This window comes from Jaculus jaculus, chromosome 5 (assembly GCF_020740685.1).
Source record: "Jaculus jaculus isolate mJacJac1 chromosome 5, mJacJac1.mat.Y.cur, whole genome shotgun sequence".
Lineage (NCBI taxonomy): Eukaryota > Metazoa > Chordata > Mammalia > Rodentia > Dipodidae > Jaculus > Jaculus jaculus.
The window spans coordinates 31,075,715-31,102,537 of record NC_059106.1 but is presented as its reverse complement, the minus strand read 5'-3'; the positions used below and the strand labels follow the sequence as shown (position 1 = coordinate 31,102,537).

Below are 26,823 nucleotides of genomic sequence, written 5' to 3'. Positions count from 1 at the left end.
TGCTGAGGATATGCTTGGATATCCAAAGCCTTCTGCCATTCCAAATAAATTTTGAGATCATTTTTTCTATCTCTGTGAAGAGAATTATTGGGATTTTATTGGTATTGTGTTAAATCTGTATATTGCCTTTGGTAAGACTACCATTTTCCACAATGTTAATTCTGCCTATCCAGGAGCATGGGAGGTCTTTTCATTTTCTCAAGCCCTCCTCAATTTTTTTCTTGAGTGTTTTTATGTTTTCCTTATATAGGTCTTTCACATCCTTGGTAAATGTTATTCCAAGGTATTTTTGTTGTAGTTGTTGCTATTGAAAATGAGACAATGTTGCTTATTTCTTTCTCTGGATCTTTGTCTTTTGCATATAGAAAGGGTACTGATTTTTGTACATTGATTTTTGTATCGCGACTTCGCTGAAGGAGTTAATCACCTTTAAGAGTTTTTAGATAGAGGTTCTTGGGTCTCTCATGTATAGAATCATGTCTGTGTATAGGACTAACTTTACTTCTTCCTTTCCAATTTATATCCCTCTTATTTCTTTCTCATGTCTTATTGCTTGAGCTAGAACTTCCAGTACTATGTTGAAGAGCAGATGTGCAAGTGGACACCCTTGTCTTGTTCCTGATCTCAATGGGAATTCCTTCAGTCTCCCCCCATTAAGTATTATTTGGGCTTTTGGAGCTTTATAAATAGCCTTTTATTATGTTGAGATATAAACTGTCCATTGCTGTTCTCGCCAATGTTTTGGTCAGGAAGTGATGTTGTGTTTTGTCAAAGGTCTTTTTTGCATCTATTGAAATGATCATGTGGTTTTTGTGTTTAAGCTTATTTATGTGGTGTACTACATTGACAGATTTCCATATGTTGAACCACCCCTGTGTTTCTGGGATAAAGCCTACTTGATCAAGGTAGATAATGCTTTTGATGTGTTGTTGAATTTGGTTTGTGAGGATTTTGTTCAGAATCTTTGCAGGTAACTTCATCAGGGAAATAGGCCTATAGTTTTCTTTTCTTGTGGCATCTGTACCTAGTTTTGGTTTTAGGGTGATACTTCCTTCATAGAAGGAGTTGGGAAGCTTTTCCTATTCTCCAATTATGTTCCACAATTTGAAAAAAAAATAAGTTTCAGTTCTTTCATGAAGGTTTCATAGAATTCAGCTGAGAAGCTGGTCCTGGACTCTTCTTGTGGGGGAGGTTTTTGATTATCTTTTCAATTTCAGTTGGTGTGATAGGGTTGTTTAGGAGATTAATCTGCTCTGAGTTTAGTTTGGTAGGTGGTATATGTCAAGGAATTCAACCATTTCCTCCATATTATCCAGTTTTGTGGAGTAGAGGTTTTTGAAATAAGTACTGATGATTCTCCCAATTTTACCTGTCTATTGTGATCTCTCCTTTTTCATTTCTAATTTTGTGAATTTGAAGTGTCTCTTTTTTTCACTTAATCAAATTGGCCAGAGGTTTATCAATCTTGTCTATTTTTTCAAAGAACCAGCTCTTTGTTTCATCAATTTTCTTAATTTTTTTCTTAGTTTCTAATTCATTAATTTCTGCTCTGATCTTAATTATTTCTTTCTATCTGGAGCTTTTTGGGTTGGATTCTTCTTGTTTTTTCCAGTGCCTTTAGGTGGAAGGTTAGGTTTTTAGTTTGGGATCTCTCTGTCTTTGTTATGAAGGCATTTAGTGCTATGAATTTTCCCCTGAGGACTACCTTCATTGTGTTCTGTAAGTTTTGTTATGATATGTGCTTATTGTCATTCATTTCTAGAAATTCTGCAACTTCATTTTTTATTTTGTCCACTACCTATTTATTGTTTAAAAGAATGTTGTTCAGTTTCCAGGAGCTGATAGGATTCCTGGCACATCATTTGTTGTTAATTTCTAGCAATACAGCATTGTGATCTGAGATCATGCAGGAAATTATGGCAATCTTCCTAAATATGTGGAGGCAGGCTCTATCACCCAGTATATGATCTATTTTAAAGAAAGTTCCATGGGCTGCTGAGAAAAATGTGCAGTCTGTGGATTTTGGATAGAATGTTCTATAGATGTCTGTTAGGTCAAATTGATCTATGGTTTTGTTGAGCTCTCTTACTTTACTTCCTTGTTAATTTTCTATGGATGATCTGTCTATTGTTGATAGTGGAGTATTGAAGTCCCCAACTATGATGGTGTTGGTGGTTATTTCTGTTTTGTTGTCTAGTAGATTTTGTTTTGTGAATTGTGGTGTCCCTGTGTTTGGTGCATGAAGATTGATTGTGATATCCTCTTGTTGGATCATTCCCTTGATAACTAAGAAGTGGCCGTCTTTGTGTTTTTTTATTACTTTTAGTTTGAAGTCTATTTTATCCAATGTTAGTACAGCTACACCTGCTTGTTTCTTATTTCTGTTTGCTTGGAATATCATTTTTTACCCTTTCACACTGAGGAGGTGTCTGTCTTTAATAGGTGGGTTTCTTGAAGACAACAGATTAAGGGGTCTAATTTTCTGTTCTACCCTGTTAGCTTGTGTCTCTTGATGGGTGAATTAAGGCCATTAATATTTAGGGTAATAACTGTGAGGTTTGATTTAATCCTTGCCCTATTGTGGTTTATGTGGTTTGGTGTTTTCTTGGACTTTAGTTTTTTGTGCCTTCTCTGAGTTTGGTTATTGTAATCTGCTTCTTGTAGGCACTTGAGATTGGTTATTTGATTCTTATGTGTGGAGAATTTCCTGAAGTACTCTCTGTAGGTTTGGCTTTGTGTTCATATAGTTGTAAAGCTGAGTTTTACCACAGAAAGTTTTTCTTTCATCAACTATTATGAAGGATACTTTTGCTGGGTAAAGTAGTTTGGGTTGGAAGCTATAGGTTCTTAGACTTTGCAATATTCCATTCTAGGCCCTTCTCACTTTCAGGGTTTCCATTGTGAAGTCTAAAGTAATTCTGATGGGGTTACCTTTATATGTATTGTGTCATGTCTCCCTAGCTGCTTTTAGGACTTTCTCTTCGTTATCAATGTTTAGCCTCTTAATGATAATATATCTTGGAGAATTTCTCCTTCGGTCCAATCTGTTTGGAGTTGTTAGTTTCTTATAACTTGATGGGACTTTCTTTTGAGAGAGTGGGAAAGTTTTCTTCAAAAATTTTGTTGAATAAGTTCTCCAGGCCTTTGGTTTGAATTTCTTCCTCTTCTGATATTCCCATGATACAAATATTGAGATGTTTAAGGGTATCCCACAGTTCCCTCATGTTCTGTTCACAAAAAAAATTGAACTTAATGAAACTTTTGGGCTCATGAGCTGTTTCTTCTGTTTTGTCTTCCAGTTCTGAGTTTCTATCCTCCACATGGCTGACTCTATTCTTGAGAGCTTCTATAGAGTTTTGGGCTTGTTCAGTTTGGTTTGTATTTTCTACTACTTTTTTTATGTATAGTTTCCATTGTTGAGTTCCCTTTTCATGCCATTTTTCTGATTTTCCTAATGCTTCTTGGAATTCATCCTCGACTTCTTATGTTTTCATTGAGCTTACCAGCTGGTTATTGAGGTTCTCTATTTCCTTTTTTTTTTTTTTTTTTTGTTCCTTCACTCTCCTTCAGATCATTTAACTGTTTTTGGAACCCTTCCTGGTTCTTTTCTTTTATTAGGTCTACCCTAAAGAGGACAGCATTCATACAATTATTGGCCCTTTGTTGATTTTCTGCAAGTTTTTCTATGTGCTTAGTCAGGGCTGCATAGCTTGGATCGTCATTTGAGTTCTGATCTTATTGTCACTTTTATGTTTTTTTTTTGTTTGTTTTTTTTCCAAGTAGGGTTTCACTCTGTCCAGGCTGACCTAGAATTCACTATGTAGCCTCAGAGTGGCCTCTAACTCACAGTGATCTTCCTACCTCTGCCTCCTGAGTGCCAGGATTAAAGGTGAGGGCCACCATGCCTGGCTTCTTCTGTGTTTTCATTAGAGACATCCTTTGTGGGACTGGGCAATCTTGTTGGATTTACTTGCAGTTGATTTTTCATGTTATTCCTTTTGCACTGTGGTCTGCCCCTCACAGTGTAGGAATCTCATTTAACTCAGGAGGACGCTGTAGTTTACCCTTGAAGTGTCTTCAGTGATTATTCCTTTTTATGTTTGCTTCCACTAGGCTTCTGACGGCAATGGGGACTTCTTCTCAGAGGGAAGGAGCCGGGTAGGGCTTTGGTGGGGGCTCGGGGACCTGCTGAAGGGGCTTGTTGTTCCATGGTTTGGGTATGGGACTATGTGGTCAGGTAGCCTGAGGGGACAGGGGTTAGGGGGGAATGGGAGGAAGCAGACTGTTGTGGGGGCTGGGCTGTGGAGGGGTGGGAGGATGGGAATGCATGGTGGTTCATGTTGCTGAAGGGTAAGGAGATGGGACAGCGGGCCCCTTGGGACTGTGTACCAGGGGGTGGATGGGACTGCCAGGTCCTATGACAAGGCAGGGTGGGGATATGGGAATATCACTCACGCATGAGATGTGTTCGTGTGTGGAGGTCTCCTGGTTGAATGCCAGCTTGGGTCCATGCACGGGGTGGGTGGGGGTGGTGATTGGGACGGCATTCATGCATGGAGGTCCCCTGGGGGAATGCTAACCTGCTGGCTTGTGTTGGCACACAGGGGTGGGGGACCAGTGGTGAGTGGGATGGTGTCCGTGTATGGAGCTATGCTGGCCTGGGTTCATTTAGCCAACGGTGCAGGAGAAACCTGCAGTTGGGACGGCTGCTTGAGGGCATTGGGGGTCTAGTGGGCTGCCTGAGAGTGTGTGAATCGGCGGGTTCCCTACTTTGCCCCTCTGTGCCTTCCCAGTAGAGGTCTACTGGAATTTGTAAACCAAACCCCTAAAAAACCCAGTGAACACTAAAGGTCTTGCCTTTCTTTGCCTGGGAGGGGAGGCGTGGTTAGGTGGATGCCATCTTGACCATAAGTCTCTCCATTTTGATTCCTAACTCTGGTCTGCCCAGGCACAGTGCAATAAGGTATGTATTGGCCTCCTAGTTTTTGGCAGCATTAGGTCTCTTGTCCTCTGAAAAAAAAAAAAAAAAAATCTCAGAATCCATAGAGGGAGACAAATTATTAGCGATAACTTTCTAAATACATGACTCCGTACATGACTTCAGAGTTCTTTTTTTCAGAGTGCTGAAAATAGGGAGGAAAAGTTGGCTAATAATTTAAGATCTGCTTTCTTTTCATTCTTGGCTTACTTACCCAGTCCCCCTATATAGAGCTTTGTGATTTGCTTTATTGATGTACCTGCATGTTTTCTAGTATCTCCTCCAGAAACACCTTCACATACACAGAGCCAGGGCCTAATGGGTGTCTAATCTGTAGTGTTTGTTATGCTGGGCTGTGTGATGAGAGTGGGGCTCCTTCTGGGTGGGAGCCCTTGCCTCTTGCTCAGTGTTTGTTCTTACTCCCCTGTGCCTAGGAGCCTTCCTCAGTATCATCTATCATACCTGCTGTTGCAGTTTTAACTTTAGTCACTGTATTTATTCTTTCCAAGAATTACTTTTTGCTCATTAATTTTTCATAGCAACATTTTCTCAATAAACTCAGTTCTTGGCATTTGTATGATTTATTGTAATATGTCAACTTCACGCAGCAAAATAGTTTTTGGGTTAAGTTGATATCTACCCTCAGGCATTGTTTGTACTTGCCCTCCCCCCATTTTTTTGGTTTCCTGGGGCAGGGTCTCACCCTAGCTCAAAACTGACCTGGAATTCACTGTGTAGTCTCAGGCTGGCAATTGAACTCATGGCAAGCCTCCTACCTGTGCCTCCTGAGTTCTGGGATTACAGGCATGTGCCACCACGCCCAGCTTGTACTTTTTCTAAATTACATAGTGCAATGTGGGCTGGAGAGGTTTAGCAGTGAAGATGCTTGCCTGCAAGCCTAAGAACCCAGGTTTGATTTCCCAGTACCCACATAAGCCAGATAGACAAGGTGGCGCATGTGTCTGGAGTTGATTTTCAGTGGGTAGAGGCCCTGGCACATCCATTCTCTCTATCTGCCCACCTCACATAAATAAATAAATAAATAGTTTTTTAAAGAAGTGCATTGTGTTCTGTAGTCAACTTTTAAATGTTTTTCACTTTAGGTATCAAAAAACAAAGATGGACAGGAACAAAGTGGAGCTGTATCGCCGTCTGAAGACGCACCTTTCTCCTGGCCAGGCCCTAAGACCGTTACCTTGAAGAGAACATCTCAAGGCTTTGGTTTTACATTAAGACATTTTATTGTTTATCCCCCAGAATCAGCAATTCAGTTTTCATATAAGGTAAGAGAATTCCCTCCTCTTCTGGTTTCCATACAACCTTCCCTTCCCTCCTTGCCTTTTGTCTATTTTGAAAGAAGTGCTCCATTTGCATCTTTGTTATCTTCTTTTCCTTATTTTAGATACATTTCCACCTTCTAGAAGAGGAGAGAGAGAGTGAGAATGAGAATGGAAATGGGAATATGACAGGGCCTAGTGCCACTACAAATGTACTCCGGACACATGCACTATTTTGTGAATCTGTGCTGGGGTGCTGGGGAATTGACCCAGGTCATCAGTCTTAGCAAGGGAGTGCTTTAGCCTCTGAGCAATCTCTCCAGCCTCCATTCTGTTCTTTGTAGCATGTAACCACTTTCCTAGTATCCAGAGATGATGAGTTTTCTGGGCAGATTTTCTAGAGTAAGTCCATTAAACTATTCTGGCAGCTATAGAGAATTAATAGGATCTGAATAGTTCTTTCAGATGTGTAAATATGATTGTAAAGCAGACTTAAAAAGCACAGTTTCTTGCCAGAGTGAGTTATGTGGATATGTTTCAGAGGCAATATGTAATAGTTACAGCTGCCGTTAACACACTGAGTTCCTCATTACTGCTCATGTAGGTTGTCTCACTTTATCCAAAACACATAGTCCTAATGTGAAGATGCTATTATTAGTCTCCTATAATGAATATAAAAACTGATTTGGGTTATATAATGAATAAGCAGAGTGGATTTGGGTATTGAACTTGGCTTTTATACTTATTACTTACATGGTCTTTTTTTTGAGGTAGAGTTTCGCTCTAGTCCAGGCTGACCTGGAATTCATTATGTAGTCTCAGGATGATCTCAAACTCATGGCAATCTTCCTACCTCTGCCTCTCAAGTCCTGGGATTAAAGGCATGTGCCATGACACCCGGCTTCATCTTTTTAAACAAACTCCAGACACATGCACCACTGTGTGCATCTGGCTTATTGGGGTTCTAGGGAATTGGACATGGGTCCTTTGGCTTTGCAGGCAAGCACCTATAACCATTATGCCACCTCTCCAGCCCTACTTATGCCATGTAAAAATAGTGTCTGATGGTATTTAGAAATCACATTTTGTTAAGCAAATCTTTCCAGTAAAATATCTTGAAGGATAATCTGTTAAAAGATTTTGTGATGAGAATGTAATATTTAAAATAGGAATTAAGGGGCTGGAGAGATGGCTTAGTGGTTAGGCGCTTGCCTGTGAAGCCTAAGGATCCCAGTTCAAGGCTTAATTCCCCAGGTCCCACGTTAGCCAGACGCACAAGGGAGCACACGCATCTGGAGTTCGTTTGCAGTGCTGGAGGCCCTGGCGCGCCCATTCTCTCTCTCTCTCTCTATCTGCCTCTTTCTCTCTCTGTCTGTTGCTCTCAAATAAATAAATAAAAATAAATGAAAAAAAATATTAAAAAAAATAGGAATTAAGGGCTGGAGAGATGGCTTAGTGGTTAAGCGCTTGCCTGTGAAGCCTAAGGACCCCGGTCTGAGGCTCGGTTCCCCAGGTCCCACGTTAGCCAGATGCACAAGGGGCCGCACGCTTCTGGAGTTCATTTGCAGAGGCTGGAAGCCCTGGCGCGCCCATTCTCTCTCTCTCCCTCTATCTGTCTTTCTCTCTGTGTCTGTCGCTCTCAAATAAATAAATAAATAATTAAAAAAAATAAAATAGAAATTAAGGCATAGCAATTGTTGAGTAGATTTTAGCTATATTTAATACTGTTATTTAGTACAGATGTTCTTGCAAATAAGTCTGTCTTACAAATATTTCATAGGAAATATAGAAATCTTTTCCATTTTAATTATGAAATTTTAGTGATCATTTCAAAGAATTTGTGTGTGTTGTGTGTATGTGTGTGCATGCACACACTCCTGAGAATTGAACCCAGGGCTTTGCACATGATATGTGTTAGGCAAGTGCTATTGAACTATGCCCTTAACCTCAAAGAAATTTAAAACATTTTTTTTTCAAGGTAGGTTCTCAAAGTAGCCCAGACTGACTTTGAACTCACAGCAGTCCTCCTACCTCTGCCTCTTGAATGCTAGGATTAAAAACATGCACTACCATACCCAGCTTAAAACATATATATATATATTATATATATTTTATATATTATAATATATATATTATAATATATATTATATATATTATATATATATTATTATATGTATTATATATATTTTTTAATTTATGAAAATAAATATGTACACACCTATAGCCACTGCAAACAAACTTTAGACACATGTGCCATTTTAGGCATCTGGCTTTATGTGAGTACTAAGGAATCAAACCCAGGTCCTTAAGCTTTTCAGGTAAGCACCTTAGCTGCTGAGACATCTCTCCAGCTCTTAAAACAATTTTTTAAAAATATTTTATTTATTACTATTTTTGACAGGAAGAGAGAGAGAGAGAATGGGCACATCAAGGCCTCTAACTACTGCAAACAACCTCCAAATGCATGCATCACCTTGTGCATCTGGCCAACATGGGTACTGGGGAATCAAACCTGAGTCCTTAGGGTTTGCTGGCAAACACCTTAACCATTAAGCCATCTCTCCAGCCCCCCCCCCACTTAAAACAGTTTTTAATGTTGCCTAGCTTTTAGACAGCATGTAATTAATACAACAATGTCTTTATTATGTCACTTTGCACAACCTCCTAGTCACAGAACAGAACTTACAACCAGAAGATGAGAATAACATTTGGGCAGCCAAAATAAAGGTCAAAAGTTATGTAATAAATTATCAGATGTTAGCCAAATCTGTTTTTCTTTCTGCAATTAATGGTAACTTTCATATGGAGGTGGCTCAGCAAATTTTTGAGTAGCTGTGTTTTTAGGGTTTGTTTGTTTGTTTTTTGAGGGTCTCACTCTCTAGCCCAAGCTGACCAGGCATTCACTTATGTAGTCTCAGGGTGGCCTTGAACTCACAGTGATCCACCTACCTCTGCCTCCCTGAGTGCTGGGACTAAAGGTGTGTGCCACCACACCCTGAGTAGCTGTGTTTTAAACAGTTTCTTTTCTACTTCTTTTGTTTGTTTGTTTTTGGTTTTTTGAGGCAGGGTCTCACTGTAGCTCAGGCTGACCTGGAATTTACTATGAGGTCTCTGGGTGCCCTCAAACTCTCAGCAATCCTCCTACCTCTGCCTCCTGAGTGCTGGGGTTAAAGGCATGCCCAGCTTTCTACTTTTTTTGCAAATGAACATTTTAAATATTTTTATTTATTTATGAAAGAGAGAGAGAGAAAAACAGAAAAAAAGAATGGACACTCCAGGGCTTCTAGCCATTGCAAACGAACTCCAGATGCATGTGCCACCTTGTGCATCTAGCTTATATGGGTCCTGGAGAGTCGAACCTGGGACCTTTGGCTTTGCAGGTGAGCACCTTAACCGCTAAACCATCTCTCCAGCCCTCTTTTTTTTTTTTTAAAGGTAGGGTCTATCTAGCCCAGGCTGACCTGGAATTCACTATGTAGTCTCAGGGTGGCTTCAAATTCATGGTGATCCTCCTACCTCTGCCTCCTGAGTTAGTGCTGGGATTAAAGACGTGCTACCCGGCTTCCAGCCCTCTTTTCTACTTTCTAAGCTGGTCATAGACATCATGGCAGCAAGATAGCTTGATAGCAAAGAGACAGAATAGGTGAACTGTTGAAAACAGGAACTGAAATCTGTGGCAGTCTAGGCCCATTGTGAATCATGTAAGAGGCCCCTAAAGGCACTTTGAAAGTCACAATAATAAATAATGACCAGGTCTCTTATTCTAGCTTCATCTCTCCAATTGCCTAGGTGGCACCTCCACTTGAAGCTCTTCATTAGATACTTTACACTCAACATGTCAGTAACTGAACTGGGGCTGGGCTGAGAGCTCCGTGGTTAAAAGTTCTTGCCGTGCAAGCCTGGCCACTGGATTCGGTAGATCACGTGTCTGTAATCCCAACAACCATGGGAAACAGAGTTGGGAGAATCCTGAAGCTTGAGGGCTACCTGGTTTGCTGTTCACTGTGGCAAAAAAAAAAAAAAAAAAAAAGTACAAACAACAATAACAGTGGGACCCTGTCTCAAACAAGGCTAAAGGCAAGGAGCAACACTTCAACCTTGTTCTGTGACCTCCACACCTTTGCCGTGGCACCCACACATATGAGTGTGTGCGCTCGTGCGCATGTGCACACACACACACACACTATTCCCCTAACTTGGCTTCATCCAGTTTTTCTACCCCTCTGGCAAAAGATGCTGTTAGTGAGATTATAATTGGTATGTACATAGTATGGAGCTGTTTGTGTTAAATTGAGCCTTGCTGTGATTTGACAAGAGTTTTTTAATGGTACTCAAAGGGATATTTTGTTTTATTTTGTAGGATGAAGAAAATGGAAACAGAGGAGGTATGCTGGAAAAATTTTACTTTTTCTCTAAATGCTCTTTTACCCACATTTTTTTTGTTCTTTAAGTAATATTAACTGAAATGACAATTTAAAAAATTTAAGTATGCAGTTAAGCTTGAAAGTTAAGTTCTTGGATATGCGAATCATTGAAGTCAGTATTTTTTTTACTGTAAATTTCAAGGTTTTATGAATTCCATTGCCTCATTTTTATGTTTTGAATATGAAATGATTTCAATATATATGATTATGACTCTAAGAAAGTGATCTGATATGTTTATTTCTAAACAATGCTCTAGTGCTTTGTGTTTTATCAGTTGGGTTTATTAATGCAAACATTGTAAAGAAGAGGATTTATATTCTTCTTAGAGTTAATTTTACTCTTAATTTAAACATTGTTTTGATTTTTGGAGGTAGGGTTTAATTCTAGTCCAGGCTGACCTCGAATTGCTATATAGTCTCAAGATGGCCTTGAACTATTCACCTACCTCTGCCTCCCAAGTGCTGGGATTAAAGGCGTGCACCACTGCACCTGGCTACTCTTAATTAAACAGTCTTTAAGGTACAAAAAAAGGGGCTGAGAAAATGATTACATCTAATTTTGATATATTTCTCTTTTAATTTTAAGTCAACTTTAATAAGTTAAAGTTACATGCAATAAAATGCACCCATTGCCAACTTTCTTTTTCATTTTTGGCTTTTGAAGATAGGGTCTCACTGTAGCCCAGGCTGACCTGGAATTCACTATGTAGTCTCAGGGTGATCCTCCAACCAACCTCTGCCTCTAGAGTGCAGGGATTAAAGGAGTAAGCCACCATTACACCTGTTATCAACTTCTTTTTTTTTTTTTAATTTTTTATTTATTTATTTGAGAGCGACAGACACAGAGAGAAAGACAGATAGAGGGAGAGAGAGAGAATGGGCGCACCAGGGCTTCCAGCCTCTGCAAACGAACTCCAGACATGTGCGCCCCCTTGTGCATCTGGCTAATGTGGGACCTGGGGAACCGAGCCTCTAACCGGGGTCCTTAGGCTTCACAGGCAAGCGCTTAACCACTAAGCCATCTCTCCAGCCCCTGTTATCAACTTTTATTTCAAGTTTGTTCTTTCAAAAGTTAGAAGTACAATTTCTATAGATCCACATTCAACTTCTCCCATGTTAAAACTTATGCAACTATGACACAAGGATCTAAAAGTAAGCGTTCATGTGATATTGTTACTTTAGCTACAGACTTTTATTTGAACTTAATCTTTTTCCAGAAGGCTTTTATTTTTTGTTGTTTTGTTGTTCCAGAATCCCATGAGATGTTCTCTTTTTCCTTTAGTCATTACAACTCATATCTGTCTTTTCTTCTCCTTCCCTTTTTTCCTCCCTCTTCCTTTCTTGTTTACTTCCCTGACTCCTATCTTTGACCTTGAAATTGTTGAAAAGTACTGGTCAGTATTTTTTTTTTGTTTTATGTATTTTAAATAAGAATATTGCATTTACACCCATGTTAAGTACGAAGTTTGATGAATTTTAGTAAATGTATAATCTGTGAAACTCTGTCACAGTCAAGATACAGTATCTCTCTTCTTTTGTATTCCTTTGTCACTCTTCTGGCCCTGGACAGCCACTAATAAGTTGTTTTCATTATGGATTAGCTTTACCTCTTCTAGAACTTTTTATAAAAAAAAGAACGGGAGAGAGACAGAGAGAATGGGCACACCAGGGCCTCCCGCCATTGCAAACAAAGTCCAGATGCATGTGCCACCTTTTACATCTGGCTTATGTGGGTCCTGGGGAATCAAATCTGGGTCCTTTGGCTTTCCAGGCAAGCACCTTAACCACTAAGCCATCCTTCCAGTCCTCTTCTAGAATTTCTTATAAGTGGCACCATGCAAGATATTCTTTTGTGTTTTTTGATTGACATAATATTTTGATACATATTTTTAGGCACTAAAAGTATGTCAGTGATTTGCTGAGCAGTTTCATGTATATGAATGTAACAGTCTACTTAAAGTGATGGATTTTTGTAATTTTTTTATCTAGCCACAGAATGTTCTGAGGTATGCTAAGAGTTAACATGAGAGGGAGATGGTTTCTTTTATCACTATCACAAATAATCTGAGGGTGTAGAACCATGTAGGATGGCATCATCAATGTCACCTGTGCAAGATGGGCCATTCCACTGTCACCATCTGTTAGGCAGTAGGGTTTAGGATGAATTCCAAGTGCTACCTGGCATGGATTGAGAACAGGCTTTCATGGGGAAAGGGACAGCTGACAAAATAAGTATCAGTAAGAGGAAAGAGGACAGGGGTTGTCTGTCATCTTCCTGTCATTCTCCAGGCTTATTTGCTGTGGCATATATGGAACACACGGTATGTAGAGTTTTACGCTTGTCATGGGGAAAACACTTGTACTAAATGTAGAAGGATATAGCCATAAACCTGTATGTAGACATTATGAATGTGACATATATGAATATGACATATATTACTGTATGTAGTTATATGAATAATTGTATGTGACTATGTGCCTTGACTGGGAAGAATAAAAACATTTTAGAAGACAGAAAGAGATTTGAAGAGGAATATTAGAATGCAACCAAAGTATAGGAAATCATATTCGTCCTATTGAAAACCATACAGTAATATGCTCAGATCACATGGCATTAGCTGATTAAGTGACAGCTGGGCTTTCAGATCAGTTATGTCTAACTCTTTAAGTTTATAATCTGTTATTCTATTCTATTTCTGATGGTTTATTTTTAAACCACCTTCCTCATTTCTTTGTTTCAAAAATAATTCTCTTAAAAATGTTTTGATATATGTAGGGCCAAGAATTCATAGATGGATGTAGGGTGTATGAGTTTGTTATGAAATCGACTCTGTGAAGCTTGCATTGAGATTAAAATCAAAGAAATTTGCTTTATATCTGTGAATACCTAAGGTAAAGGATTCACATCAAGGTGAGGGAGGACCTAAATGCCTCATAGGAGTGACTGTCACTCACCACACCATGCTGAACACCTGGCTGGCGGTGACCTGAAGTCTCCCAAGTTTAAGGAGTCCTGGTGCTCTGCTCATCCTATTGGGCTTTTCCTTCTGGGTCCAAGACTGCATCGCACCTTTCAGCACTATGAAAGCTAGCCAGCAGGGAGAGAGCTTCCAGTTCAGTTCTAGCTTGCTTCCTCTGTGCTCTGCAGATGAAGCATGTGGTGTGTCTTCAGCATTAGTCTTAGCATTAAGCTCTAGTGTGTTCCCAAGAACAGTAGTAGTTGCTTGTGTTGTTTGGGGTTGTATGTGTGGATAGGGTGTTTACACATACTTGTATGTGGATATAGCATGCACATGTGTGTGCACATGTGTGGTGGAGGCCAGGGGCCAACAATGGGTGAAGAAGACAGCCCCCCCCCCTTTTGTTTGAGATACTGAACCTGGAACCCACTGATTCAGCTAGACATGGCCAGTTTTTTGTTTTTTTTTTTTTCCCCCAAGGTAGGGTCTCACACTACTCCAGGCTGACCTGGAATTCACTATGTAGTCTCAGGGTGGCCTCCAACTCATGGCAGTCCTCCTACCTCTGCCTCCTGAGTGCTGGGGTTAAAGGCATGCGCCACCACACCCAGCAACATGCCCAGGTTTTTACATGGGTTCTGGAGATCTGAACTCAAGTTCTCATGCTTGTATAGCAGACACGTCACTGACTGAGCCATCTCCTCAGCTCTATTTTCTGTTTTGTATTAGAACAAACCTAGTGGGTCTTAAGTGATATTCTCTTTGTGGTCTTGATATGCATTTCCTTAAAGACTAATGTTTGTATGTGTTCATTGCCATTTGTATATCCTCTTTGGAAAAACACCTATTTTTTTAAGATTTTATTTTTATTTATTTATTAGAGATAGAGACAGAGAGAGGAAGAATGGGCTTGCCAGGGCCTATAGCCACTGCATACGGACTTCAGACATATGTCCTACCATGTGCATCTGACTTATGTGGGACCTGAAGAATCAAACCTGGGCTCTAAGGGTTTGCAGGCATGCGCCTTAACTGCTAAGCCATCTCTCCAGTCCATACCTGTTTTTTTATATAGCGTGACTACCACACTCTTATGTGTAGCTTGACTTTTACATTTGTCTTTCTTTTTCTTTTTTCCCCCTTGGCTTAAAACAAACAAACAAACAAAATATATTTTCTTCCAATTCCAGAGCCTTAAAGTTAAATTAAGGTACTGGCCATGTTGGTTCCCTTTACTTTCTCAATAGTACAGTTGATGCACAGAATGATTCCAGTTTTATACTAATTTGGTTTAAAACTAAATTTGATAATTTGGTTTATATATTTTTTTCTCTTTTTCTTTATACTTTTGTTGCCATGAGCATTTTGATGAGTGAAAAAAATCATGAAAGAATATATACTTTCTGATTCTACAAATCTAGACTAACATGTTGTTGCGTTGATTAGAAAGGAGCACAATGCTTTTTGCGTTTTTAGAGCTGGTGGCTGAATCCAGGGTCTGGTGCTTGCTAGGCAAGTTCTCTTCCACTGAGCTATATCTGTAATTTTAAAGTTTTTATCTTAATAAAGTTGTCTTAAAGAGTATTTCCAAATTATTCACTTTATATTGATAGGCATTTAAATATTGTCAGTGTTTGATTATTTCAAATAACACACCCATGAGTCTTCTTGTGTGTGTTGTAAATGCACATGTACTCACTCCTAGTATAGGATGGACATGTTAGAATGGCATTGCTGAATCATAGTTACAAGTGCAAGGTTTGCTCATTTTCCAATGTGGTCGTTCCAGTTTACATACCATGAGGGGGTAGAGGGAGAGAATGGGTACACCAGGACCTCTAGCCACTGCAAATAACCACCAGACACATGCACCACCTGTGTGTCTGGCTTTACGTGGGTACTGGGGAATCAAACCTGGGTCTTTAGGCATTGTAGGCAAGTGCCTTAACTGCTTAGCCATCTCTCTAGCCCTGATTAATCTTTTTAAAAACAGGGGCTGGGGTCCCTGACACACCCATTCTCTCTGTCTCTCCCTCCCTCTTTCTCTGTCAAATGAAAAAAATAAAATATTAAAAAAACAGGGTCTAGAGGGATGGCTTAGCAGTTAAGGTGCTTGTCTGCAAAGCCAAAGGACCCAGATTCAATCCCCAGGAACTACGTTAGCCAGATGCACAAGGTGGTCCATGTGTCTGAAGTTCATTTGCAGTGGCTGGAGGCCCTGGCATGCCCATTCTCTCTGTCTCTGTCTCTGTCTCTCTCTCTCCATCTCTCTGTTGAATAAATAAATAAAAATAAAATATTAAAAAAAACAGTAGTCATTCTAGTTGGTATTTGTGGTAATAAGGATTATGGCTGTAATATAAAATTTCCCAAAGACAAAGGTAATTCATTGCCTTTTATTAGTTTTTTAAACTGTGAATAAATAGATACACACACACACTTGTATATGTACATAACTATTTTTAAGATCATTAGTGTTCCACCATTTCATAATAGTGAGCCTAGGTGAGGATTTTGCATTTTAGGTCTGGATTGATTGAGCTTCTTGTGACTATGGGCATATGTTATTCTCTAGTTTAGAAAATTGTCACCCAGTTCTCTCTCTTATTGTCACTATCTTGTCCTAGAGCTCCCTTTTTTTTTCTTGGTGCCCCAGTTAGAGCTTCATTAAAATGTTTTTCATATTTTTGCATATAAAAATGATTAGGGAAATGATAGCTGATTTTAAATTTTGAAGGGGTATCTTGTTCCAAATGATGTTTCACAATTAGTAAAGGATTGTAGAGAAATGCATTATGTAATTCTGCACTGGAAAACTCCTGTTCATATTTTGGAGACAATCTGTTGATTATTCATGTGTGTGGTAAATAAGTTGAGAATTCCTGCTTTTTTGTTCTGTCAGAAAAGTTGTGGCACACAAATCTGCTACTGGGAAATAGAGGCAACAATTGGTCATTAGAATCTGTAAAGTAAAATGCTTAGACTGTTCAGTGTGGAATGTGTTTGTTGCTTGTCTGTTTTAGGAGGGTCTCACTGTAGCCTAAGCTCACTTGGAACCCACTCTGTATTCCTGGTTGGACTTGAACTCTTGGTGATCTGCCTACCTCAGCCTTCTCAAGTACGGGGATTAAAGACACAGCTAGTGTGAACTTTGCCCCCTTCCTCTTTCCTGTCTTCTCTCCTTTACTCTATCCCTTTCTCTCGTTTACCCTCCTTCTTCCCTCCCTCCCTTCTTTACTTCTTCCTTCCCTTTCTTCCCTCCTTCCCTCTCTTTTGGAGACAGGGTCTCAGTATGTTTCCTTGGCTAGTGTTGAACTTCTAGGCTCAAGTAATCCTCCTGTCTCAGCCTTCTCAATAAAGAGACTTTAAACCCATCCCACATGATTGTCAGTGGTTTTAAGAAATATTTAGTATTTATTTATTTATTTCAGGTGGTGAAAAAGAGTAGGGGCATGCCAGATCCTCCTGCCACTGCAAACTAACTCCTGACACATGTCCTGTGTTGTACACCTGGATTTAAGTGGGTACTAGGGAATCACACTGAACCATAAGACTTTGTAAGTCAGTGCCTTTAACTGCTGAGCCATCTCTCCAGTGCATCAGTGATTTTATGAAGCAATTTCTTTGCATTCCTTTCAAAAATAAAGATAATTAAGGACGGAAACTATCTTATATGGCAGAAGTTTCAACGCCTGGCACATAGTAGAAGCTCAGATGTTTGAGTGACTGTGTAGAATAAAGGGATACCTGCTGTGATGGCCACCACCTAGCTCTTGACAGTGCTCTTAGGTGATTGTCACCAAAGCTACAGTTTAGCATGTCAGTATCTGTCTCGGCTATTGAGGGAAAAACAGTCTTTGCTTTCCTGTTTTCCTGTCGCCTTATTTCTAACATTTCCTCTAAACCAGGGGCAGTGACACTTGATATAGAAACCATATTTTATATACCCAAGTGTGCATGGTAGAACAGTGATAAAAGTAGGGTAATCTTGGGCTTACATAGAAATTTGGACATTAGTTGGGCATGGTGGCACATACCTTTAATCCCAGCACTCGGGAGGCAGAGGTAGGAGGATCACCAAGAGTTGGAGGCTATTCTGAGACTACATAATGAATTCCAGGTCAGCCTGGGCTAGAGTGAGACCCTACTTTGAAAAAAAAAAAAAAAAGGACATCATCTTTATATAAAGGAGAGCTTAAAATTCTTTTAGTCTTATCTTAAAAGTACCAAGAAGCCATAATTAGGGTAGTCTACACTGAAAGTAGATATTGTTAGAAATCTACTTTCCAGGAGATTTTAGGACTTGGAAACACATTGCTTGACATTAATTTGACAGTCAAGAAATTAGATGCAATTAAAATAATGTCTCTTTAAGAGTTCTAAAAGCTTTATAAAATATGAAAGATAAAACTCCAGAGAACTAAACTGGAGATACTTAGCAGGGGGCTATAAAGCCAAAAGAAGCTGAGAGGAGTTCATGGGTGTAATTAGTCACAGTCTCTAGAACGTTGATCTCTGCTCTGGCAACACTGTCTCTATAGAAATGCTATCTCTGAGGCAGGCAGCTCTGGGACTCGATGATTCTGAGCTCTCTTTGCCTAACTTCTTAGTAACTTGTCACCTCGATCACAGATATCATCCAGCTGGAGAATTTCATTTTTGCTCCTGATTACTTTCCAGCTAATCTACATTCAAAGTCTATAGTTCCTAAGTTAATAAAGGTTATTTGCAACAGTTATGTACCCTGCTTGTGATGTTAAACAGATAACTTTTCACTGTTGGTATTTATACCTAAGTGCTAACTGTATTAAATAAAGAAGTAACATTTCTTGTTGTTTAATCATTCACTTAGGAAACATCTATTGAGTCAGTACCAGCCACTGAATGATTGCACGGAAGGACACAACATGGCCTTTAACCTCACTTCCCTTGTAGTATTATCAGATGTCACCGGATAGGTCTTCCTCAGCCATTTAATAAAAACATCCCTGCTGTTTTCACTCTCCCTGCCTGCCTATTCTCCATAACATCACTGTCTCACACACTACTGATTTCTTCTTTAACATTTTTCTTTCTCAGTTGAAATTGTCTTGATATTTTTTTCTTTTTTCTTCCTTTTGTTTTTTTAAGTATTTTCTTTTCTTTTTTTAATTTTCTTTTTTTAATTTTTATTAGCATTTTCCATGATTATAAAAAAATATCCCATGTTAATTCCCTTCCTCCCCCCCCACACTTTCTCCTTTGAAATTCCATTCTCCATCATATTACCTCCCCAAAGTATTTTATTTTTATTTACTTAGTTATTTGACAGAGAAAGAGGGAGAAAGAGAGAGAATGGGCATGCCAGGGATTCCAGCCACTGCAAATGAACTCCAAATGTATGCGCCCCCTTGTGCACCTGGCTAACGTGGGTCCTGGGGAATTGAACCTGGGTCCTTTGGCTTTGCAGTCAAATGCCTTAACTGCTAAGCCATCTCTCCAGCCCTCTTCTTCTTCTTCTTCTTTTTACATTGTTTTTATTAAGAACTTTATTTAGTACAGTAAGATACTACAATTTGATTGCATTCCTGTCCCAGTACCTTCTTTGTCTGCCCTCCTCACCCCTATTCAACTGACAGTCTTCCTATTACCAAGTTACCCTGCCTCTTTTAATGTCTTATTCATGTTGTCCTCCATCCTTCATGTCAATATGTTGGACCCAAAACAGTGCTGTGGGGTCATTGGCAGCCACTGTGAGGTCATGAATACAGCAGTCATTTCATGTCAGGAGGACAGTGTTCCAAAGCATTCCTTCCTGTCCTGTGGCACATGTTTTCTGCTCTCTCCTCTGCAATGTTTCCCAAGCTCTGGAGGGTAGGATGGAGAGATGTCTCCTTTAGTGTTGAGTGCTCTGCTCCACAGTGTCTTTCTTCAGCTTTGATGAGTTTAAGGTCTCCTACCATCTCCGTAGAGGAGTTTCTCTGGCTCGCAGTGAGGGCACTCCTATTCATTCCATGATTACCTCTGCAGTATTCCCTGAGCCTTGGTGATGTGATTGAGATGGCTCATCTTGTGCTAAGCACTTGGCTTTCTTTTCTTTTTGCCATCTTTCTCTTTTTAAACTTGTTATTGACAACCTCCACACACATAGATAATATACCATGTTCATAGTCCCCTCCTACCACCCTCTGTTTCCCCCCTCCCGAATCCCACCACCATTGAATCTTTCGTGGTCATCTTAATGAGTCTTGGGTTTCCCTGGTATTCACTATCATCTGTAAAAAGAAGGCTCTGTAACTAAAAGTAAGAACAGAATTAATCAAAGGGCTCAAACTTAGACATTTAGAAGGCTCTTTGATGGGTAAAATGTATCCATTTAGCTAATAAATAGTGAATGCTTCCTACTAGAGTTTATGTTCTTCCAAGCCATAGGCTTTTGATTAGGTTCTCAGTACCAGATACAAATTCCCTCCCACTGGAGCAGGATTCAAATCCAATCAGAGAGTTGGTTACCCCCATAAGTTATGTGCCAGTGTTGCACCTGTTAGCTCATTTTGCCTGGCTGGTTTGTTATCTTTTTCTTAACACCCTGACTAGTCCCTGCCATGTTTACATTTAATGAAATACACACACACACACACACACACACACACACACACACACACACGTACATATACACATATGACACAGGCTTTGATGTCAAGAAATTGCTGGCCTGATGGATGATGCAAATATAAAATCACCACAGAAGAACAAAATAAAGGTATATATTCAGTTACTATGGGGTCATGGCATAAATAATCTTTTCCTCCAGGAAAGAGGGGGACAAATGGACTTTATTAGACAGAAGAAAAAGCAGCACTCCAGAAATGATGATGAGGCATGTAGTAATAATACCACCTAGGCTTGCTGGAACTTGGGTGGATCATATGTTAACCAGTTTGGATCACTTATGGAGGATCGTGTTTATTAGCTTTTCTAGTTTGACTAGCTAGGTGAAGGTGTCACTAACTAAAGAGCATTGAGGGAAAACATCAACCCGTCCCCAGGGAAATGGGTTTAGATTGGGGTTAGGTTGCATTTCTGATGCCTGTAGAATGCTTAATCCCTAGTTGAAAATTTAAATCCCAAGTACATTGGAAGAGATAGAAGTCAAAATGGATCCGGAAGTCTTCATTGGATATGCTATAGTTAGGTTCTAGGCATAATGAAATGATTCAGGGAGAGGGGATGCAGACATTCAGGATAAAAATGTCTGGGAAAATCACATTTAAGAATAGAGAAGCCAGACATGGTGGTGCACACCTTTAATCCCAGCACTTGGGAGGCAGAGGTAGGAGGATCACCATGAGTTCGAGGCCACCCTGAGACTACATAGTGAATTCAGGTCAGCCTGAGCTAGAGTGAGACCCTACGTCAGAAAACCAAAAAAAAAAAAAAAAAAAAAAAATAGTCAGAGTGAGAAAGCTGAGGAGAATTGGTGTTTAAGTAAGAGGTAAATTTTAAGTGGCTAATGGAAAGCTTGTCATTTGTCATAGAGAACTCACTAGAATAGGAATCAAAAAGGTACTGCTGGACCAGATCTGACATTGGCAGCTACTGAGAACAAATTTGAGTGTGATGGATCGCATGGGTGAGAAAGTCAAGTGTCAGTGGGTTGGAACATTAAAGCACTGGACCTACGCAGTCTCAGAGACACTTGGATGGTCATCTCCCCTCCCAGGGATGCTTGCTTGTGCCAGAGAAACCACACCAGAGAGGGAGCAGATGAAGATTAGTGAGTATAGACCATACTTACGAAAAGTGTGAAGTGGGACAGAGGCGACAGCTCTGGGAAGAGTGGAGAGAACTTTTGTTAGGTTTGAGAAAAGACAGAGATTGTCTGATGTTTACACGTGAGAAGTGGTAACTGTGATTGTGGGCCCTGGAGAAGGTTGATGAGTAAAGCCTTACTTGACATTGGCACAGGGAAAAAAAGAAAAAAAAAAAGAGCATAAGGGGGCAGGGGAAATGGTTCAGCAGCTAAAGGTGCTTGCTTGCAAAGCCTGACTTCCTGGGTTTGATTCCCCAGTACCCATGTTAAGCCAGATGCACAAAGCGGTACATGTGTTTGGAATTTGTAGCAGCATTAGGCCCTGGGGCGCCATTATCTTTTTCCCTCTCTCTCACTCTCTCCTTAAAAATAAATAAATGAAAGTGGGGTGTGGTGGCATATGCCTTTAATCCCAGCACTCAGCACTCGGGAGGTGGAGGTAAAAGGATCGCTGAGAGTTTGAGGCCACCCCGAGACTAATGAATTTCAGGTCAGTCTGTTCTAGAGTGAAACCTTACCTCACAAAACCAAAAAATAAATATTTAATAAATAATAATAAATTAAACAAATAAATGAAAATATAAAAGGGGGCCGGGGTTCAGTAGTTAAGGTGCTTAACTGCGAAACCTAATGACTCGGACTCAATTCCCTAGTACCCATGTAAGCCCAGATGCCCAAGGCGGTGCATACATCTAGAGTTTGTTTACAGTGGCCAGAGGCCCTGGCACACCCATTCTCTCTCTCTCCCCTTGCAAATAAATAAAATAAAAATTATTCTTTTAAAAAAAGAAAAGATGAGCATAAAAACATAGAGGACAGAGCTATGGAGATGGTATGAAGTAGGATACAAAGATGTGCAGTGTGTGAAGAAATCGGAATGGTGAAATGTAGCAGCAACCTGGACAAAACCATATGAATACTAGCAAGAGGTTTTTCTGAGCATTGTCAAAAACTTAGCTAAACTGGGAAGTGTAAATCACTGGTGCTACAGTTTCATGCAACTGTATTATAAGCCATGGCATTCTCTGTAGCCATAGACTGACCGGTTGTCAAGAGGAAAGGAGACAAGATTGCTGGTGAATTTTGTTGAAATGTGAATCTCTGGGTAATCATAGACTTTTGAGATGCAGTAGTAGTCTTGAAGAGTAGAGAAGGTGCAAAAAGGAATAGGAGCCTTGACAAGTTAAGGAGCAAGCTTAACTGGTTACAAAGGACTGATGGGTGATAAGAACACTGTAACAAACTTTTCTGGGTTGTCAGAAAAATTAAGCCTAACCTAACAGGACTCTGAATCTCACCACACACAACTTAAGAAAATTCCTGACCTTCAAAAGGCAAATCTCAGAACTGTTTTGTTCATTTTAAGAGAATCAGTGCCTGGCAGTGTGAGAGCTCAGTAAATATTTGTTGAATGAGTAACAGGCTTGTTCAGGCCTCTGCCTCTGTTAGAATGCCAAAACTTTTTGATCCACACCTGACACCTAGTGGTGGTGTACCAAAACTACTATTGAGTGGCACCCTTTTCCCTGCACTTCACGAGGGAAAGGGTACAGACAAGTTGAGTTGTAAGGGAGCTTTGTTCTTGAATTAAATCTCTGAAATACTTGGGCAGTTTTACTGTGGGCACTTTCCAGGGTGATATTTTGAATCACTCAGAAAATACTGAGCATCCATTATATGCTAGACACTGATCTATGTGCTGGAGATTTTCATGTTTTTCTCTTTCTTACATAAACTCACTGAATTTGAAAATATGTAGACTAAGCAGTTTCACTTATTTTAGGGTTGTATTATGGTTTTCACAGATGAGACCTTTATGAATTTATTTCACAGTTTTTGGAGGCTGTTGTGTCTGTCATGACAGTTTTCATTAAAGTTAAGAAGATATTTAGGAAGATCAAAGTAGGAAGATTGTGTTTTTATAAGCTTATATAAGAAACGTGTATTGTGAAAAGCACTATATGCTATGGAGAACCATTGAAACATTTTTGTTGTTTTTCCTTTAAGGAAATACTAAAGTTCTATCTCTCAGCGAGGCATGCTGAAGTATTTAAAGTATTTATGTATTATGAATTGACCTCTGCCGTTTAACTTCAGATGTCTTAGCACAAGGTGGGTGACTTTGAATGAAGTGATATTGATAGTTTTTCATAGTCATTTAAGATAGGTTCATGGGACTTTACCTTATTGCTGTCTCTACTTTGAGAAACTGAAACATTTTTCATAATAAAGTTTTCAAAACATAGCTCTGAATTGAAAAATATATACATATATATATATATATATATATATATATATATATATATATATATTTTTTTTTTTTTTTTGGTTTTTTGAGGTAGGGTCTCACTCTAGCCCAGGCTGACCTGGAATTCACTATGTAGTCTCAGGGTAGCCTTGAACTCACAGTGATCCTCCTATCTTTACCTCCCAAGTGCTGGGATTAAAGGTGTGACCACCACACCTCACCTGGCCTGAAAAAAGGTTTAACATAATGAAGTCAGAATAGGGTCTGTTTTTAATTTTTAAACAGATTTTCTTTCACTTTACTTATAGCAGGTTGGATAAAGAGTATATTTTTGCTTAGAGAAGATACAATTATGCTTGAGCATTACAATCACACTCTATTTAGGGAGTGTAATTCGGGGTCTGGAGCTCTAGCTGACTAGCTGTTTGATCTACAAATTGGAGACTTGGGAGATGTAACTTTAAGGTAGAAATGGGAGCATCTTTAGTAGAAATTGGGCAACCCCTAGATTTACTAAGTGACCAGATTTTTCTTTGTTTCTACCCTTACCAAGAAAGAGGAAAAGAACACAAGAGATAATCCTGGATTATATAATACGTGGAGAATTGTAATGCTAGACCATGTATCTCAGGCTCTTGAAATAGCTTTTTTAAAGTATTTATATACTTATGAGAGAGAATGGGCACACCAGGACCTTTAGCCACTGCAAACGAACTCTAGACATGTGCACCACCATGTGCATCTGGGTTCTGGGGAGTGGAACCTAGGTCCTTAGGCTTCACAGGCAAGCACCTTAACTGCTAAGCCATCTTTCTAGCCCTGAAATAGCATTTATAGTCAGGTGTGGTGGCTCACAATTATAATACTAGTACTTGGGAGACTGAGGCAGGAGGATTACCATGAGTTCAAGGCCTTACATATTGAGTACCAGGCTTACCTGCACTATAGAGTGAAACCGTGTCTCAATTCTTACCCAAAAAGATGGCTTTCATGGCACTGGTAAACCAAATTCTCCAAAATTAAAAGCCTGACTTTTTTCTGTGTGTATTATATACAATTTTAATTGTAACTTGTATATAAAATTGTAATATTACTGAGTTCTACATGATATTTTGATACATGTATACATTATGTAGTATTTAAACAGATTAAATATATTTGACTCAAACATTTATCCATTCTTCGTGATAGAAATATTCAGTCCTTTCCTGTAGTTTCTTCTTTAAAAATATTTATTATTTATTTGCAAGGAGAGAGAAAGAGGGAGGGAAAAAAATCCAGATGGCATTATCTACTCTGTGCATCTGGCTTTACATACTGGGGAATTTAACCCTGCCCGTTAGGTCTTATAAGCAAGTGCCTTTAACCATTGAACCATCTCTTGCCTCCTCCTGTTGCTTCCTGATATAATCAGTATATTATCAAGAGTCAACCTTGGGTACATTATCATACCAGGACTTCTTCCTCCTGTGGAGCTATGACCTCGTAACCATTGATCAGACTTTCCATAGAAGACTCTGTTTCCTTATTCATCCACCTCTTGGAATCACCATTCTATTCTTAAGTTGTCTATCATCAGCTTTTCTAGATCCCACACATGGGTGAGGTCATGTGCTTCTTATCTTTCTGCATGCTGTTAATTTCTTATTGAATTGCCAAAATTCAGGATCAGGCTTATACATCTAGAAATCTATCTACATAAAGTAAAGATCAAAGAGGTTGAATGACATTTACTTATTTTGTTTGCTTATTTATTTATTCACTTATTTATTTGTATAGTTCAGGTTGGCTTTAAATTCAAGATTCTTCTATCTCTGCCTCCCAAGTGTCAGGATTAAAGGTGTGTTCCACCATACCTGGTCTGATAGACATTTTTATTTTATTTTTTAGTTGAGAATTTAAATATATGAACATATAATAATTTGATCATGTTCCCATCGCTGTATCCTTTTTTCTCTCCTCTCCTCCCCTCTGCCCCCCATCTTTGAGGACCCTCTTCTTTCAAGGTAGTTCTTCCTCTGTTCGGTTATCTCATTGCTTTTGCCCTCATCTGTCCTCTGTGAAAGTGTTGATGGGCTTAGGACCATGCTGGTCTTGTGGGGATATTGGTGCTCACTGTGGTGTCATGAATGCACCAGTAGCTCATGTCAGGAGGTCAGCTCCCCAAAGTATGCCTATGCATTCTGTGGTTCTTACATTCTTTCTGCCTCCTCTTCTGCAATGTTCCCTGAGCCTTGGAGGTCATGTTGTCAGTCTACTTTAGTGCTGAGCTCTCAGCAGCCTTTTGTCTTTTACTCATCTTACCTGGTAAGTTTTGGGTCTCCTCAGTATCTTCCTTCATCTCCATAGAGAGAGTTCTCTGGCTGGCAATGAGAACAGCACTCATAGTCTTTGGGTGACTTCTGCATTGTTCCCTGAGCCCTGGTGGGTGTGCTAGACATGGCTTCCAATGTTAGGCCCCAGACTTTCTCTTCTTGTCATTTCCATGGGTCTTGGGTCTCCCTGGCATTTGCTGCCATTGTAAAAGAAGGCTCTCTAACCTGAAGTGAGAGTAACATTAGTCAAAGAGCTTAAACATATACACCTTGAAGGCTAAGCATATCAGGCATAGCATGTTTGTTTAGCCAGAGGACAGTGAATGTCACACATTTTAATTTGATCCATTTGCCTTCTAGTTGCTTCCAGTTTTGTTTTATTTTTAAATTGTGCATGTGTGTATATATGAGGGTACATGTGCATGTATGTGACACAAAGTCTCATTGGCTTGGAACTTGCCAAGTAGGCTAAACTGGCAGGCCAGTGAACCCCAGTGTTCTTCTTTCTCTGCCTCCCCTGCACTGGAATTACAATCACTACTTCACTTATCTTTCTGACATAGGTTCTGGGGATCAAACTCAGGACCTCATGCTTGCAAGGCAAGCGTTTTACTGACTGACCCATTTCCCCAGCTCCCAGCCATAAATAATAATAATAAAATAACAAAGGGTACTCTTAAAATTAATGAACTAAATGTGTATCTCAAGACAGAAGGTCAAAGATGATGGAAATTGAAGAAAATATATTTCTTCCTGAAACCTGCTTATCTTTAAGGCATTCTTAAGGTACAGTTTTCTCTTGCCTGAAAGGAGTTGTATAAGGTCTAGA

The 26,823-nt window shown here is 39.6% G+C and overlaps 1 protein-coding gene across 3 annotated transcripts in view; it reads left to right on the top strand.

Annotated features, from left to right (window-relative positions):
* Arhgap21 (Rho GTPase activating protein 21) overlaps nt 1–26,823 on the top strand; it is a 153,407-nt gene that overhangs the window by 69,661 nt on the left and 56,923 nt on the right. For 2 of the 3 annotated variants that reach the window (XM_045150810.1, XM_045150809.1), the window contains exons 3-4: nt 6,082–6,261; nt 10,616–10,640. In XM_045150810.1, the coding sequence (XP_045006745.1) occupies nt 6,082–6,261; nt 10,616–10,640 (205 nt within the window). Of the gene's footprint in view, nt 1–6,081; nt 6,262–10,615; nt 10,641–23,438; nt 23,544–26,823 lie in introns of those variants that run through there. The other variant, XM_045150811.1, reaches the window with a different exon arrangement.